At 43.5% G+C, this 18,259-nt stretch overlaps 2 protein-coding genes across 7 annotated transcripts in view; one reads left to right on the forward strand and one right to left on the reverse strand.

The window, feature by feature from the left end:
* PLEKHH1 (pleckstrin homology, MyTH4 and FERM domain containing H1) overlaps positions 1-3,254 on the forward strand; it is a 56,183-nt gene extending 52,929 nt beyond the window's left edge. For 3 of the 5 annotated variants that reach the window (XM_030812438.1, XM_030812441.1, XM_030812440.1), the window contains one exon: positions 772-3,251. In XM_030812438.1, the coding sequence (XP_030668298.1) occupies positions 772-933 (162 nt within the window). In that variant the 3' untranslated portion in view covers positions 934-3,251. Of the gene's footprint in view, positions 1-771 lie in introns of all 5 variants that reach the window. The other 2 variants (XR_004029981.1, XM_030812439.1) reach the window with 2 other exon arrangements.
* On the reverse strand, positions 3,019-14,036 carry PIGH (phosphatidylinositol glycan anchor biosynthesis class H). Of its 2 annotated transcripts, none has more exons than XM_003263593.4 (4): positions 13,770-14,036; positions 7,811-8,020; positions 6,687-6,770; positions 3,019-3,886 (listed from the first exon to the last, which is right to left on the reverse strand). In XM_003263593.4, exons 1-4 carry the CDS (start codon positions 13,947-13,949, stop codon positions 3,794-3,796), a joined length of 567 nt encoding a protein of 188 aa, XP_003263641.1. In that variant the 5' UTR covers positions 13,950-14,036; the 3' UTR covers positions 3,019-3,793. The 2 variants fall into 2 exon arrangements, with proteins under 2 accessions (XP_003263641.1, XP_012359813.1); XM_012504359.2 differs by having other exon boundaries at positions 3,469-3,886; positions 7,811-8,015; positions 13,770-14,000.
* Positions 14,037-18,259: the final 4,223 nt, after the last annotated feature.

The raw sequence follows: 18,259 nt of genomic DNA on the forward strand, positions 1-18,259 counted from the left end.
TAACTCTGGCCTAGCTACTATTATGCTCTTCACTTTTTCTTTTTTATTCTCTCAAGCCCCAGCATCATGCAGTCCTCAGTTGGGTGCTTACGTGCTCTTCTCTTCCTTGCAGCAGGCCTCAAGGCAGGGCAGATTCCTCTTTAAGGTGCTCTCATGTTACTCCTGGGTTCTGCTGACCCAACACTAGCTACAAAGTGGGACAGTCCCACAGTGCTCCCTCTTCCTTGTTGTGGGGAAGACCGCAAAAAGACCTCTTTTGCTTTAATGACTTTGTTCCTACTCAATACAGGAAGTGTTGACCAGCAAAAATAATAATTACAAAGGCTCAGGAACCTAAGTTCTGATTTATTGTTCCTGACTCCCCTGTGATTAACTGGAAACCCTGTTGTTCTCCTTTTTAATCCTAAAGTTAGAGTTTGCCAAACCTACTCCTCCTTTAATACCACCCCTGCTGAAGGGGAGGATCTCCAGATCCCTTTCTTAAGAAGGCCCCTTCCCTGGTTGTAGAGCTAACCAGAGCAGAACACTGGGCCTCCTTTTCTCAGAAGGGCACTGTGCATCTCAGAGGATCTCCAGACCAACAGGAGCCCACACCACTGGGCCTCTGAACCGCACAGTTATGATACCCTTTGGATATTTTCTCCCAGGTGGGTATTTTAAGAGATTAAATAAACTGAGGCCCAGGAACTCAGCATAAGAGCTAATAAGTAAGAAAGCCAGGATTCAAGCCAAGGCTAGTTCAGTTCCTTCACATCTCTGACCTCCTCTTAGATTGCAGAAGCTACCTTCATCATGGCCAGCTATATGAACCATTGCACTACAACTGTGAACCCACCCACCAACCCACCCGGAGCCTGCCAGCTGTGGGAACTGGATGGACAACAGTTCTTTTCTTCTGTTTCCTGTGCTACCAAGGGGCCAACGTTGCTGTGAATATTTCTCCTACCCGATTCCCCACCACCACTAGTGCCTCTGGATTTAGAGATATATATCCTAGGGTATGATACTACTGTGATGGGTCTAACAGCCCCTGGCTACTCTTGTTCTGTGAAATGTGTATTTTAGTCTCTGTGAAGCCTTTACTGTCTAGGTGCCTTATAATGTTTCAGGGCTCAACTTTTTAAAATCCAGACCCAGTGTTAAAACCACTTATTCCTTTTTTCATAAGAATAATGACTCCAGATGCTACCTGATTCTAGACATAGACAGGGATGATCCACTGTTACTGAGGGCATCAGTGCTATAAGTTAAGTCTTTCTGCACTTTCTGCACTCTCAAGGAAGCTAATTTTCTTTCTAGGGGGGCGGGGGACACAGTCTCACTATGTCACCCAGGCTGGAGTGCAAAGGGTTCAAGCAATTCTCTTGCCTCAGCCTTCGGAGTAGCTGGGATTACAGGTGTACGCCACCACACTCGGCTAATTTTTGTATTTTTAGTAGAGACAGGGTTTCACCATGTTGGCCAGGCTGGTCTCGAACTCCTGACCTCAGGTGATCTGCCCACCTTGGCCTCCCAAAGTGCTGGGATTACAGGCATGAGCCACCGCCCAGCCCAGAAGCTAATTTTTTAATATTGTATATGGTCTTATTTATACTGGAAGTTTTGTGAACGTTGCTAAATAGGATAGGACTAAAATTTCCAATTCTCCTACACTCTGTCAGAAGCCTAGAACTCACTAAACTGGGCTGCTTTTCCCAAATGGGAAAGGTGCTGACAGAGTTGGAGAAAAAAGAATAGACTCACTTTTCCCCATTATTGGTATGTAGGCATTGGTACAGCCCCTTCTGGGGCAGTCTTTGCAGGATAACATGCTATCCCTGCTAAGATTCAAGCTGTTTTCCTCACACTGGACTGTAGGCCAAACCCAGTACCACACAATGTGCAAGCAAGGGCAGGAGGTAGGTCCAATCTGACCCCTCCCTGTCTCATTTTAATGACTGGACAGCGCTCGGTGAAGGCTGTGTTCACTGTAGTGGGCCATCATTTGTTTCCTTGTTCTTGTAAAAGACCAAGCAAATGCACTCTGCTTTTTGCTGCTGTAAGACCACCAGAAATGAGTCCGAAACACAGAAGACTATTTCAGGCATGTGGGCCTGGATATGCTCCTTGAGACTTCCAGCAAACTTCTGCTGGGAATTAGTTTGAGGGTGATGGTACATACGTGACATTTGCCCTAGCCTAAGAGTAGCAGGTAAAAGAAAGTTTCTTTCATCTTTTGCCTTACTGATAATACCATAATCCCCCTCAATTCAGACCTTCTGATTGAGTGCAGAGGAGATTAGACAGTCTCCTCCAGATGGTGTAGACACACCCTCCCCTAACAAAAACTAAACGAAAGAGTTCATACTCTGATTTTCCAACATCTAAGAAACTGAGTTTTATTTCCTAGCTCTAAGGCAGCCTTACTATGTGTCAATAAAGTGCTGAAAACTGTATATTTAGCAGTAGCACCCAAAACCAAGCCTTTAACCCCAACAATGTGTGTATATTGTGCACAGCAAAAGCTGCGAGGCCAGAACTAGTTTATCTGAACACCTCAGCTGCTGTAAGCTTCTCCTCTCTCACCCCGTAAACTGACAAGCATGATGAAAAAAGAAGCACATCCAAGTTTCTGCCTCTTTTAAATGTACTTGACTTTGCAAGGCAAGTAGTTTTACAGCCATTTCTGTTCACACCTTTCACCCCAGGACTTGGGGATCTAGCTGAGACATTTCTACCTCGAACAAGTCACATGTACCACAGGTTCCTGAATAATTCCTGCAGGGCTGGTGACAGACATAACAGCTCTGGTTTTATAATATCTTGGGTATCTCTAAGGCCAATAAGGATAATATTATCTATCCAGAGAGTTTAAAAGAAAAGTAGGAGTCCGCAGGAAGAGTAAACAAGAATGGAGCTGTGTTCACACTGAATTTGGGGTCAATCTATTTCCCCCAACCTCTCTCCTCCCCAACCCTTCAGGAATCCTCCTTTAGTTTATTAATTTTATACAGAAGAAACTGCCTTAGAAACAAAAGATTCAATAATTTGCTTATTTATTCTTTGTTAACATGAGAGTCCCATGTCTGAAAACCAAAGTCCAATTTCTGTCTGGCCTTTTGTCCCATCCCTCTTGGCAAAAGTAGCTTTTGAACTGATTAAAAAAAAAAAAAAAACATGCTGAATAACAGAAAAGCATTAATGTGCTTGACACCATGACTGAAATACCATGATCTTGTTTGTCAATAAAAAGCAGCTATCTGTGAACCAGGTAACTGTTTTGGAAGATCTGTTTATTAACAGTAAATAAATAAGCCCTGTACAGAACACAGGCACTAGGTTGACAGACTCGTCTTTTGTAGGAGATTTCTTCCTGCTAACCAGTACCTGGAGGGCTTGTTTTTGTCGTAACTTTACACAAGGGGTACTATTGGAAAATATAGCTTTCTCAAGACATCTGATGTCAGTTTCCCATTGTTTTGCTTCACAAACATCAACAAAGTAAACCTGAACATGCTTAGCAATTTCCGAAAGTGTTCGTTGCTGACATTACTTTTGACATACTGTGTCAAAATTCTTAAGGCCTTCCCTCCTTTGGTAAAGTAGGCAAAACCTTACAAGGAAAACACTATAATACACGGAAATATACTGAGTTAGATTTCCAGTCACCTGTTCTATGGCTCTAAGATGCACTACATCCATCATGGTTCCTAGGATTGTGTCCACCTGATGGTTTGGAGTACGGAAAACCAGCCCCTATGGCTTAAGAGTCATCTCCCATGGAAGACAATGCTGGCCTTCTGAACGCTGGGGCTCATGGGCTTGTTGATGTGGCTTTCTGGTGTGCCAGGATCTCCTGGCAGCTCCTGTATACTTCAATCAAGCAGTCCAGCCGGGGCTTGGCACTCTGAATTCCAAAGGGGAGAAATGCGGAGTCAAGGTGAGAACATAAGGGAGTGCAGTGGTGCTGCATCCACTTGCAAAATTTTTTTTTTTTTTTTTTTTTTTGAGACAGTTTTGCTCTGTTGCCCAGGCTGGAGTGCAGTGGCGCAATCTCGGCTCACTGCAACCTCCGCCTCCCAGGTTCAAGCGATTCTCCTGCTTCAGCCTCCCAAGTAGCTGGGATTACAGGTGCTCACCACCACGCCCAGTGGCACAATCTCGGCTCACTGAAACCTCTGCATCCCGGGTTCAAATGATTCTTGTGCCTCAGCCTCCCAAGTAGCTGGGACTACAGGCATGAACCACCATGCCCAACTAATTTTTGTATTTTTAGTAGAGACGGGGTTTCACCATGTTGACCAGGCTGCTCTTGAACTCCTGGCCTTAAGTGATCCGCCCACCTTGGCTTCCCAAAGTGCTGGGATTACAGGCTTGAGCCATGGTGCCGGGCCCACATGCAACTTCAATCTCTCACCCACATCAAGGGGTATAAATGACACAGCAGCGAGCTCATGGAGTTAAGAAGTTTAGGCCTCAGCACACCTTGCTGGAAAGAGTCCCAGCTAGGCTCACAGCCCAGCTTGTGAACTGTGCGAGGTGGGAGATCAAATGATAGCTTTTTAATATGTCTAAATTTCATGAACTCCATCTCTAAGAGTAAGCAAGAGGAAAAACAAAATGGACCCTTGAGAAATGTCACAAGTTGTAAAACAGCCCTCAAACACAAGAAGGGCAGTTTAATATGTAAATATTGAAAGATTTTTTGTATAATGAAATGTAATAACCAAAATTAAAAGAAAAACCACAGAATGGAAAAAATATATGTGAAAGTGTATTTAATAAAAGTGCACTACCTAAAATATATAAAGAATTGTTAAAAATATATAAAAATAGATACAAATACATAATATTCAGATTCTACTTGACTAATAGAGAAGATAGGTAGTTTAAAATAAGAGGAAATACTGATAGGTGATACAAGGAAATATGAAAAGCCTATCATTTAAAGAGATACAAATTTAATGCCTTTACCTACATATTAAGCTAAAAAAGCTAAATCCACTATTAGCCAGGATGGTAGAAAAAGAAGTACAAAATCCCCAAAGTATGGTAAAGTTGTCCAATCTCTGGAGCCCGATCTTAAACACTAGAAATCCATAAAACGATTCATAAGCTTTAATAAAATAATTTTGAATTATAATGCAAAATAATTTTTTAGCTTATCTTAAATCCTTTGTGAAAAAGGTGAGGCAGGGTTAACTGTATACATAAATACATGCATAAATACCTACCTCTAAATTTGTTATTTTGTAATTATGTTTGTATAATTTATTACACTTGTATAATTTTTGTTTTTTGAGATGGGGTCTCTGTCACCCAGGCTGAATACAGTGGCATGATCACAGCTCACTGCAGCCTTGACCTCCTGGGCTCAAGCAATCCTCCCACCTCAGCTTCCCAAGTAGCTGGGACCACAGATGTGCACTACCACGCTCAGCTAATTTTGGTATTTTTTGTAGAGATGGGGGTTTTACCATGTTGCCCAGGCTGGTCTCGAACTCCTGAGCTCAAGTGATCTGCCTGCCTCAGCCTCCCAAAGTGTTGGGATTACAGGCATGAGCCACTGTACCAGCTGATAAGTGTTTTTTTTTTGTTGTTTTTTTTTTGTAAGAGCAAAACAAAAAAACCCAGGCATGATTTTAAAAGCTGGCAAGAGTGGCTAAATAAACTGATATTTCGACGTATTATACAATATAATTATTTAAAATAATATAATGGCCTTTGTAGGATACATACATATTAAATTATTTACAAAGCAAGACACACAATAGTGTACAATGTGAGATCAATTACCTCTATCTAAAAAAAGTGTACAGTAGTAGGCTGACAGAGTCAAAGTAGATGAATGGTGATTTATAGGCAGAAGTTGCTATATATTTGATTGTGTTCTTTAAAATGTGCATAAGGCCAGGTGTGCTGGCTCATGCTTGTAATCCCAACACTTTGGTAGGCTGAGGCAGGAGAATTGCTTGAACTCAGCAGTTCAAGATCAGCCTAGGCAACATGGCAAGACCTCATCTCTACTAAAAATAAAAAAAAAAATTAGCCAGGCGAGGTGGTGCACACCTGTAGTCCCAAGTTCTCAGGAGGCTGAGGCAGGAGGATTTCTTGAGCCTGGGAGGTGGAGGCTGCAATGAGTGGTGATCACACCACTGCACTCCAGCCTAGGTGACAAAGTGAGACTCTGTCTCTAAAATAAAATAAAATGAAATAAAATGTGCATGAATATTTTTAAGGACTATATTTGCCTCAGAGAGGAACTTCTTAAATAACTGAAATCCTAATTATCATTCAAAACAGCTGTCAGGTATCTTCCAATACTCTGACAAAAGGAATTTACAGGCCGGGCGCGGTGGCTCACGCCTGTAATCCCAGCACTTTGCAAGGCCAAGGCGGGCGGATCATGAGGTCAGGAGATCAAGACCATCCTGGCCAACACAGTGAAACCCCGTCTCTACTAAAAATACAAAAAGTTAGCCGGGCGTGGTGGCGGGCGCCTGTAGTCCCAGGTACTCGGGAGGCTGAGGCAGGAATGGCTTGAACCCGGGAGGCAGAGCTTGCAGTGAGCCAAGATTGCGCCACTGCACTCCAGCCTGGGCAACAGAGCGAGACTCCATCTCAAAAAAGAAAAAAAAAAGGAATTTACATTCCTAATGAAAAGGTTGAGGAGTAATTGGATAATGGTAAAAGTGTTCTATGCTCACCTGGAAGACGGGTACTACTTGGGATATCCCATGTGGTTCCACTGGATCCTTCAATAAGATGCAGAGGTAGTAAATCACCTTCTGCTGTAAGAAAATAAATCAAATAGCAAAGTCTAAGTGAAACTCATTTTGCATTCTTTTTTTTCCTTTTTTTTTTTTTTTTTTTTTTTTTTTTTTTTTTTTTGAGACAGAGTCTCTCTCTGTTGCCCAAGCTGGAGTGCAGTGGCACAATCTCGGCTCATTGCAACCTCCACCTCCCAGGTTCAAGAGATTCTCCTGCCTCAGCCTCCTAAGTAGCTGGGATTACAGGCGCTTGCCACCATGCCTGGCTAATTTTTTGTATTTTTAGTAGAGACGGGGTTTCACCATGTTGATCAGGCTGGTCTGGAACTCCCGACCTCAGGTGATCCGCCCACCTTGGCCTCCCAAGGTGCTGGGATTACAGGTGTGAGCCACCATGCCTGGCCACATTCTATTTTTCTAAGGGAAGGCTCAACACTTTTTCACAAATGGTTAAATAGTAGAACACTTGATAGCTTTTGAAGTGGGAGAAAAGTATATTCTCATTCTTTAAATGAAAAAAGACAGGGCCAGGCGTAGTGGCTGAAACCTGTAAACTGAACACTTGGGGAGGCCACAGCAGGAGGATGGCTTGAGCCCAGGAATTCAAGACCAGCCTAGGCAACACAGTGAGACAGCATCTCTGCAAAAAACAGAAAAAACGAGCTAAGGATGGTGGTGCATGCCTGTAGTCCCAGCTACTCAGGAGGCTGAGGTGAGAGGATGGCTTGAGCCTGGGAAGTTGAGGCTGCAGTGAGCTGTGATCAAGCCACTGCACTCCAGCCTGGACAACAGAGTGAGACCCTGTCTCAAAAAAAAAAAAAAAAAAAAAGAAAGAAAGAGAAGGAAAAAATGCCAGTGATAATTTTGAAGTTGGTCTTGAAGATAAAGTTGAAATGCTAATTCCCTATCCATGAAAACCTGCTGCATCTCTTTAAAAATAAAGAGATTTACCTTTTAAATATAAGTCTCACTTTTATGGTTTTAGTTTAAATCTGGGAACATCCCATGGGCTGGCTACCTCCTCCAGAGAGGCCTGTAATACTTACCTTTTAAATACTTACCATGTAAATAGCCTCATTGATGACAATATCCTTGACCTTGCCCATTTCTATGAAGGTAGTGCTTTCTTTGCCTGAAGCATAAGATGAAGTCATCTGAATGCCAAGGGAATCAATGATCAACAGAGTCTCCTGATCAATCTTCACAAAATGGAGATAACCAAGCAGACCTAAGAGGGTGATGAAGATGGCAGCAGAGAGGATCATGCTGTTCTGAAGAGAGAGCCAGACACAGGCAGTAAGATTACCAAGTGGTACCAGTCAACTCCAGGCAATGAGGAAAAAAGCCTTTCTTCTCTTGTCAGATGAGGGGAACACGCATGGAGGAAAAGGAAATTGCTTTTATTTGGGTTCTGAGGTGCTATGAAAGTATACAGTGAAACAGATCCAGACAACAAATGGATATGTCTAGGGGAAACCTCCATCAGCAAAATGTCCACCATCACAGCAATCTCAGAAGTTTTTCTTCCAAAATTCCAACTTAAGGGCCTAAATCAGCTGAACGCAGTAGTTTGCACCTGTAATTCCAGCTACTAGGGAGGCTGAGGCAGGAGGATCGTTTGAGCCCAGGAGTTTGAGGCTGCAGTGAGTATGATCATAGAACTGCACTCTAGCTTGGGTACCAGAATAAGACACTGTCTCTTTAAAAATAGAAAGGACCCAGCCGAGTGAGGTGGCTCATGCCTGTACTCCTAGCACTTTGGGAGGCCAAGGCAGGTGGATCACAAGGTCAAGAGATCGAGACCATCCTGGCCAACAGGGTGAAACCCCGTCTCTACTAAAAATACAAAAAGTAGCTGGCCGTGGTGGCACGTGCCTCTAGTCCCAGCTACTCTGGAGGCTGAGGCAGGAGAATCGCTTGAACCTGGGAGGCGGAGGTTGCAGTGAGCCGAGATCGCACCACTGCACTCCAGCCTGATGACAGAGTGAGACATCTCAGAAAAACAAAGGACCCCAAATTTTTCCTTTCACACTCCCTCAGCAGAATACAGGAGGGAGTTGTGTCCTGATAAACCCATTGTAAGATGAAAATGCATTTCATATTGAGTTCTAGCACTCAAATAAAAAATTAAAATTAAAAAATGCATTTAATATACCTATCAAGCATCAGAGCTTAGCCTAGCCTACCTTAAACATGCTCAGAACACTTACATTAGCCTACAGTTGGGCAAATCATGTAACACAAAACCTGATTTTATAGTAACGTGTGGAAAATCTCATATAATTTATTCAATGCTATACTTAAAGTGAAAAACAATGTTTGTATGGGTACTTGAAGTACCGTTCCTACTGACTTTGTATTGTTTCTGCATCATCATAAAGTCAAAAAAAATCCTAAGTCAAACCATCATAAGTTGGGAACCATCTGTATATAGTGCAAAATCATAGACTGAACAATTACAAAGTGCTTAGCACAGTGTAGCAGATACTACAGCTTGCCTAATAAACAGCCACCCACCAGCCAATTGAACTGTGAGTGAATCATGATTGGTTCCCACTCCTTCTGCCAATGACTGCTTTAAAAATGGGCATGTGACACAACTCTGGACAATGAAATTTGAGGGGAGATCTGCTGGTGGGGCTTCTGGAAAACTTAAGTTTATCTTTAAAAATCTGCAGAAGAGACATTCCCTTCATCATGAGGTTTAGATACCTGGAACTACTATGGCCTCTGCCAGACCCAGTGGAGAGCTAGTAGAGGGCAACGAGAGGACGCTGAGGGTGGACGTGCAGTTTCTGCACTTGGAGGACCAGGTGGAGGACAAGTAGGGCACACTAAGGGTGTCAGCAGTAAGACGACAAGAGCCGGAATCAAATGAGTCTCTATGTGAACTCTGCAGCCCTCCTACCTTATGACTTCTTGTTAATAGAAAGGTTCCTTATCTCTTAAGGCTATTTTAGTTGTTCTGTGAGGGCTCAAAAAATGGTGTCTATTATTTATTCCCTTGATTCTAAGATAAATGTACAATCTTTAACATTTCTGAAGTTAAAATGTGTTTTCCTATTGGTGTGTGTTTCTTTCATGTGGCATTGTTTTATCTTTTTTCCCAGAAGATTGCATTCATTCATTCATTCAAGACGGAATTTCACTCGTTTCCCTGGCTGGAGTGCAATGGTGTGATCTCGGCTCACTGCAACCTCCACCTCCCGGGTTCAAGTGATTCTCCTGCCTCAGCCTCCCTAGTAGCTGGGATTACAGGCACCCGCCACCACGCTCAGCTAATTTTTTTTTTTTTTTTAGTAGAGATGGGGTTTCACTATGTTGGCCTGGCTGGTCTTGAACTCCTGACCTCAAGCAATCCACCCGCCTCAGCCTCCCAAAGTGCTGGGATTATAGGTGTGAGCCACCGTGCCCGGCAAAGCTATGATTTAGAAGACTGGCACAGGAAAAAAATTATTGATGACATAGAATCAAAGAAATTTTGTAATTTTGGACTGCATTCCTTGAGCACAGGAAGTGTCTTACTATTCTTTGCACTGACAAGACACCCTCCTTTATCTACTTCTAGTCAGGTTCCTCTAAGCTGTCTAGGCCCTGACCTTGACATCTTTGTTGGGCCTGCACTACCCACCCAGTTGTAGCAAGAATCTTGCTGAATCAGTTTAGAAAGAACTCCCACCCTTGGTATTTGATCAGCCTGGCGTGCCTTCAGCAAGAATCCTGTCAAGTCAATTTAGCCAGAATCCCACCTTGTCCCTGATGTTTCCTTTGGGTAATTTCCCATCCACTGACTCCCACCCTGCTCCTTGGCTATAAATCTCCACTTGTCCATGCTATATTCAGAACTGAGGAAATTTGGAATTCTATACTGAAGTCTCTTTTTCCCCTACTGTAGTAGTTACTGAATAACATCTGGTTTTTGTACCACTTCAGCTACTCACTAGCTCTGGTTTTCTTTGATGGTCTCTTTCTACTTTTTCATAGTTAACCCATAGTGTTAGATCAGGGATCTGTAAACTATTTGGGCCTGTGGTCTGGTTTCATCTGGCCCATCTCAAGCAAAGAATGATTTTTAAGTTTTTACAGGGTTGTAGAAAGAAAGAAAAGAATATTGAGACAGACCCCACAGAACCTGCTATATTAACTATCTAGTCTTTTAATGAAAATGTTTGGGCCAGGCATGGTGGCTCATGCCTATAATCCCAACACTTTGGGAGGCCAACATGGGGCGGGGGGGATCGCTTGAGGCCAGGAGTTCAAGACCAGCCTGGGCAACCTAGTAAGACCCTGTCTCTACAAAAAATACAAAAATTAGCCAGGTGTGGTGGCACATGCCTGTAGTCCCAGCTACTGAGGAGGCTGAGATAAGAGGATCGCTTGAGTCCAGGAGACTGAGGCTGCAGTGAGGGGTATTCACACCACTACACTCCAGCCTGGGCAACAGAGTGAGAACCTGTCTCAAAAAAAAGAAAGAAACCTGTCTCAAAAAAAAAAAAATGTTTGCTTATCTCTGTGCTAGATAATTATTTGTTGACTGATGAATGGAGGATTCAGTACTGGGTCTCTGATGATCCAGAAAGATCTAATTTTGAGTTAATTTCATTGAATAAGCATTAAGAAGAATGGAGAGGAATACAATTCAGCCCTGACCCTTATAGATTTATTAAAGGCAAGATTAATACATAGAAAATATTCTGGAGGATACTCTGATACTGACTATAAGTGCCAAAAGAAAAGTTTAAAAAAAAAAAAAAGAAAAAGACATTAAAGCACACAAGAATATCCCATCACATCCAAGGACATAGGATTTAATTGGTACAGGGGAAGTGGTGGTTAGTGACCAATATAATTAGTTGAAAGGGAAGGGGGAAGAACATTCCAGGTTGGAATAAACAAGGGAACAACCTGGAACTTTAATAGAACTGTGAACTCAAAAACAAGAAGGAATGAAGGGATGAAGAACAATAAATCCTTAAGGATTTGATCCATGTCAGCTTTCCAATAAAAGCAATCCGTGCCCTACTATCTGCATTTTTTTCAACTTCATTTTTCTGTGTAGAATTCAAACAATTCAATATGAATTTGGGTTGGGGTTAAGCTGTATGTTTGAATGAATTCCTTCAATCAGATTTCTTCTCATTCCAGATATTCATTACTCTCATAAACAGTTCTGAATAGGAAAGGTAAGAAATTTTGGCACACAGAGCCCTTAGAAAGTGTTGTAGTAGAGTTTAAAGGGAGATGCGGTCACTGAGTCCTGGGGTATTTGATGGGGGTAAGCAGAGTACACCAGCATGAGAGAGGTAAGTACGGAAGGGACCTGGCATAAAAGCAGGCTTTTGTTTTTAAATTTTGCCTAAGATCAGCTATACAATGGTATAAAGGAAAAGAAAGGGTCTCAGAGTCAGAAAGCCCTTGGTTTGAAGCCCAGATCTGCCATTTACTGCTTTGAGACTTTGGATAAATCATTGCTCTTTGTGAGCCTTGGTTTCCTTCGTTCTAGGGCTACAGTAAGGAATTCAGTAAAGCATCTGGCAGTCAGTGGGCATTTAATAAATATCTATTTCCTCCTCCTCACATGACCACATACGTAGGCTATAAGAACTCAGGCTAGTACTAAAATTCAACTATACAATAAATTAAATTTTAGGGGGGCTACCAAGTCAACTTAATCATCATTTTAACTGACTTATGAACAAAATTTTTTTTTTTTTTTGAGACAGAGTCTCCCTCTGTTGCCCAGGCTGGAGTGCAGTGGCGTGATCTCGGCTCACTGCTACCTCCACCTCCCGGGTTCAAGCGATTCTCCTGCCTCAGCCTTCCGAGTAGCTGGGACTACAAGTGTGCGCCACCACACCCAGCTAATGTTTGAATTCTTCATAGAGACGTGGTTTCACCATGTTGGCCAGGCTGGTCTCCAACTCCAGACCTCAAGTGATCCGCCCGCCTCAGCCTCCCAAAGTGCTGGGATTACAGGCGTGAGGTACAGTGCTTTGCCTGAACAAACATACGGTTTGATACAGTTACAGTTTCCTACAATTAGGGCAGTCTTAATTCTGCATATTTCTATGCTAAATTACCATGCTCTGAAACACGCTTTGACGGCAAAAAAGCTAATGGATGCAGTAATGGAAACAATATCCAAGTTACAGAAATAAATAGTCCTGCTGTACTTAGCTCTGATTAGATCACTTCTGGGATAATACATTCAATTCAGGCACTACATATGAAACTAGAAATTATCCTGAAAATTAGGATAATTCTTTTTATTTGAGAGCTGTCACAAAGTTACTGCATTTAACCCTCACAATATCATGAAGCTGGTATGGCAGGCATGAATTCTATTTTAGAGATGTAGAAAATTGAGGCTCAGAGAAAACAGGAATGAATCTGGAAATTGAGCACAGCTATCACACACGTCCAAAATTTCATAATCCTTTAGAAAGTACTTGAAATTGGGGAAGGGTTTGGGAGGAGAGAGGGTTAAAAAACTGCCTTGAAAAACAGAGATTAGGAAGAACTTTAACACTCTATCTATACACACAGATAAACACACACACTTGTGGAGGCAAAGACAGTTTGTGGAAGTCTACATAAAGTATTGTTAGCAGTACTACTTTGAGGAGGAGAAGGGATGGACGAGGAAGACCCACTTAGTAGTTCCCTGAACACTTGGAATTAAATTACTGCGCGCCTATACTACATAGAACACATGGAAGTTAAAGTTTTAGGCCGTCGCGCAAGAACTAGATGTATGCTGGGTGAACCCACCAAGCAGAGTACAGCCACGGAAGGGGAATGTACTGTCCAGGAGCACGCAGTTCACTAAACGTCATTTAAAGAGCTGTCCAGCAGCGGAATATCGTCCCCAGAACCCGTGAGTTCCCGCCCTCCTGTCCTATCACTGTAGGAGGGGCCGACCAGAGGTCCGGGCTCGACCACAGACCGCAAAGACCCCAAAGACCCTCCCAAAGCTGAACCCCCTCCTTCGAGCGCGGGGAGGGGCCGACTTGCCATTACCTCGCAGAGGGTGAAGAGTCCGTAGGCCGCCAGCCACACCGTGCAGGTGACAGCGGTGAGCGAACGCAGCGAGAGCCGAGGGCAGCTGAGGCAGAATTCCCGGCAGGACGGGGAGTAGTAGCGGCGCTGCAGCGCCAGGCGGCCGCCGCGGATATCCGAAAAGCTCCGCTCATCCTCCATGACGCCCCCACTCGGCCACTAGCGCTGCACTGCGCTCGCCCGCCCCAGCCGTCTCGCCAGCTCTAGACCCGCTTCCGGCAGCCGCGTCACCACGCCCCGCCCTAAGCCTGCGCAGCCTCAGTTGCGCGCCGAGAGCTCTGCTGGGGGCTGATGGCTGCGCGTTCTTCCGGGCCGGCCTTGACTGTCTTCGAACAAAGCTCGTTGGGGGCAGTAGTTCAGTGGACAGATTAAAATCGTTTTTAGACCGGGCGCGTTGGCTCACGCCTGTAGTCCAGCACTAGGAGGCCAAGGCGGGAGGATCGCTTGAGCCTGGGAGGTCAAGGTTGCAGTGAGCGGAGATCATGCCACTGCTCTCTAGCCTGTGCGAGAGAGCAAGACCCTGTCTCAAAACAAAAACAAACCCACAGTTTGTTTTTGTTTTGAGACGGAATGGCGCGACCTCGGCTCACTGCAACCTCCGTCCCCCGGGTTCAAGCTATTCTCCTGCCTAAGCCTCCTGAGTAGCTGGGATTACAGGCACGCGCCACCACGCCCTGCTGATTTTTGTATTTTTAGTAGAGACAGGTTTCACCATGTTGGCCAGGTTGGTCTCGAACTCCTGACCTCAGGTGATTCGCCCGCCTCGGCCTCCCAGAGTGCTGGGATTACAGGCGTGAGCCACCGCACCCAGCCCAAACCCACAGTTTTAATCATGCTTTTGCTTGGCAAGCCGATTTCTCTAAGCCAGAGTGAGCCGTAAGGAGAGTCCACGGGTATTCATTTCACTTACTCTTTTCCTGTGCCGGGTAGTTTGAGGTGCTGAGGATGCAGCAGTGAACAATGTTGATGACAGTCTCTGCCCTCGAGTAGCTTCCTTTCTAGTAGGAGACAATATGGAAATAAGAGAGTATCGTTGTCAATACTATGCTGACTGGCAGGGATGGACTGAGGACTTTACATAGGGCAGTCAGGGGAAGTCTCTAAGTAAGAGGACACTGAGATACAAGGGTGACGAGCCAGACAGGACTGAAGGAGCTCTGGAGGAGGAATTTGCTAGAAAGAAAGACCAGGAAAGACAAACCCCTCGACGTTGGAACAAGCTTGGCTTAATGAAATAATCAAAAGGCCAGAAAGGTTGGTGTGTGGGGAAAACAGTTGGAAGTTGGGGAGGTAGGGTAGGGGTCAGATCCAAGAGGGTCTTGTGGGGTCTGGTAAGGAGTTTGGATTTCACTGCCTGAGAGTTCTCCCAAATGGCTGCTTGGACCGTGGTAGACAGGCAAGACCTGGCTGGGAATTAAGCAGGAGAGGGAGATGCAGAAGGAATGGATAATAAAATTACTAAACTCATAAGTAATAGTGGCCTGTGGGTTCCATTTTTACTTCTGATGTGGCCCAGGATGTTTGTGTGGACTGTCAAAACACTTGTGATGGGCTGGGCACGGTGGCACATGCCTGTCATCTCAGCACTTTGGGAGGCTGAGGAGGGCAGATCACTTGGGTCAGGAGTTCAAGATCAGCCTGGCCAACATGGTGAAACCCCATCTCTACTAAAAATACAAAAAAATTACCTGGGCATGGTGGAGCATGCCTGTAATCCCAGCTGCTCGGGTGGCTGAGGCAGGAGAATCACTTGAACTTAGGAGTCCAAGACCAGCCTGGGCAACATAGCAAGACTGTGTCTATATTAATTAAAAAAAAAAAAGATCCATGGCATAAAGGTCTCACCAGCTTTAAGTCTCTCTGATGAAAGGTTCTGTTTCTTCATCTTCATTCAGAATTTTGTTTTCCTTTTTTCCTAAAGGATTTCTTCAAGCACTTCTTTATTTTTCTAGTTTTATTTCTGTGCCCTGAATCTGACAATTAATACACCCCTTTTATTAATCCGTTTTCACACTGCTATAAAGAACTACCTGAGACTGGGTAATTTATAAAGAAAAGAGGTTTATTGACTTACAGTTCCGCATGGCTGGCAAGGCCTCAGGAAACTTACAATAATGGTGGAAGGCAAAGGGGAAGCCAGGCATGTCTTACATGGCAGCAGGAGGGGAGGGGGGAAGTGCCACATTTTTAAACCATCATATCTCATGAGAGAACTCACTCAGTATCATGAGACCAGCATGGGGGAAATCCGTCCCCATGATCTAATCACCTCCCACCTCGTCCCTCCCCTAACAAGTGGAGATTACAATTTGATGAGATTTGGGTAGGCACAGAGAGCCAAACCGTATCACCCCTTTTACTATTGCATATATCATGTGTTTTATAATTAAAAAAGTGATATTTGTTTATCGTGGAAAATTTGAAAAATACAGAAAAGAAAAAAATGTAAACCACCCACATTTCCATCACTCAGAGATAAGTACTGTTAATGTTTTGGGGAAGCCTGTAGTCCTGGAGTTCTTAACTTGGGCTCCACGGATAGAATCAGTGTTTCATTTTTAGTTTCATTAACTTCTAATTAAAATTTAACATTTCTGGGGGGAGGGAGGAGGGATAGCATTAGGAGATATACCTAATGCTACATGACGAGTTAATGAGTGCAGCACACCAACATGGCACATGTATACATATGTAACAAACCTGCACATTGTGCACATGTACCCTAAAACTTAAAGTATAATAATAATAAAATAAAAAAAAGAATTGGATGAAGTTGGAAGACTTAAAAAATAAAAATAAAAAAATTAACATTTCTTTTGATTATGAATATAGGCAACAAACTAGTATTAGTAGAGCTTGTGATTTTTGTCACTGACAGAAATCACAGATATTTTCACAATAATTGTTTCAAAATGTCATTTCTAGTCATTGCTACTTCAAAATTGCAGTAATTATTAAACCCATCACTAGCTATTATTATTTAATGTGTCAATAAAGAAACATATCACTGTAACACATTTTTAAAATATTTTGATAATCATATTTTAATTTAGTTGATTTTCTTGGAAGTCCTACGTATTTATACATTTTAAAGCATTATTGTAATAAAGGGTCCATTCGTTTCACCAAACTTCCAGAGGGTCTACAATACAAAATGTACCTGTACAGCCTAAGAAGTTTCTTTTATTTTTCTTTCTTTCTGGTTTGGTTTGTTTTGTTTTTTTGAGACAAGGTCTTGCTCTATCACCCAAAGCGGAGTGCAGCAGTGGTACAGTCACGGCTCACTGCAGTCTCAACTTCCTGGGCTAAAGAGATCCTCCCACCTCAGCCCGCCAGGTATCTAGGGCTACAGGCACACTCTACCACATCAGGCTAATTTTTGCATATTTTGTAGAGATGGCATCTCACTATGTTTCCCAGGCTATTTTCAAACTCCTGGGCTCAGGTGGTCCTTCGGCCTCAGCCTCCCAAAGATTTGGGATTACAGGCATGAGTCACCATGCCCAGCAGGCTAAGAAGTTTCACAATTATAGAGTCATAGAAAGAAAAAGGCCAAATATACTTTACTTAATTTTTTAAAAATACTCAATTATTAGGAATAAATACTGTGGTAATCTAAGATCTCTAAAATCCTTTTTCTTTTTAGAGAAAGGATTTCTGATACTGCTCTGTTACTCAGGCTGCAGTGCAGTGATATGATCATAACTCATTGTGACCTTGAATGCCTGGGTTCAAGTTCCTCTTGCCTTGGCCTCCTAAAGTGCTGGGATTGCACGCATAAGCAACTGCACCCATTCACTAAAATCCTTATTACTGCTTTGTGGGTTGTTTGTTTGTTTGTTTGAGACAGAGTTTTGCTCTCGTTGCCCAGGCTGGGGTGCAATGGCACAATCTTGGCTCACCACAACCTCCGCATCCCAGATTCAAGCGATTCTCCTGCTGAGGTCAGCCTCCCAAGTAGCTGGGATTACAGGCATGCGCCACCATGCCCAGCTAATTTTGTATTTTTAGTAGAGACGGGGTTTCTCCATGTTGGTCAGGCTGGTCTCAAACTCCTGACCTCAGGTGATCTGCCCGCCTCAACCTCTCAAAGTGCTGGGATTACAGGCATGAGCCACAGTGCCTGGCCCTGCCCTTGTTTTTTGTTTTTTTGAGACAGTCTCGCTCTGTCGCCTAGGCTACAGTGCAGTAGCACAATCTCTATTCACTGCAACCTCCACCTCCTGGGTTCAAGCGATTCTTGGGCCTCAGCCTCCCAAGTAGCTGGGATTACAGGCGCAAAGGTTTTAGCTTTCTTACTGGGATGGATAGGCAAAGGTATGTCTGTTCCATCTTTCAGAAATGGAAGTCTCCTCATCTGTCCATTTAAGGAAATGTTTTGATTGAGGTATATCCTCCAAGCAGTAAAACAGTCTGTGACTTACTTTTCCATACTCTAATGGTGTCTTTTG

The sequence above is a fragment of the Nomascus leucogenys genome, chromosome 1a, assembly GCF_006542625.1.
Source record: "Nomascus leucogenys isolate Asia chromosome 1a, Asia_NLE_v1, whole genome shotgun sequence".
NCBI lineage: Eukaryota > Metazoa > Chordata > Mammalia > Primates > Hylobatidae > Nomascus > Nomascus leucogenys.

What these genes read in the sequence shown, in the direction of transcription:
- PIGH (XM_003263593.4), bottom strand. Translation starts at nt 13,949, where the DNA reads ATGGAGGATGAGCGGAGCTTTTCGGATATCCGCGGCGGCCGCCTGGCG. An exon ending in TCAATGAGGCTATTTACATG is followed by an intron (nt 6,771 to 7,810) that starts GTAAGTATTTAA and finishes ATTTTCTTACAG; the next exon opens with CAGAAGGTGATTTACTACCT. An exon ending in AAGTAGTACCCGTCTTCCAG is followed by an intron (nt 3,887 to 6,686) that starts GTGAGCATAGAA and finishes TTTGGAATTCAG; the next exon opens with AGTGCCAAGCCCCGGCTGGA.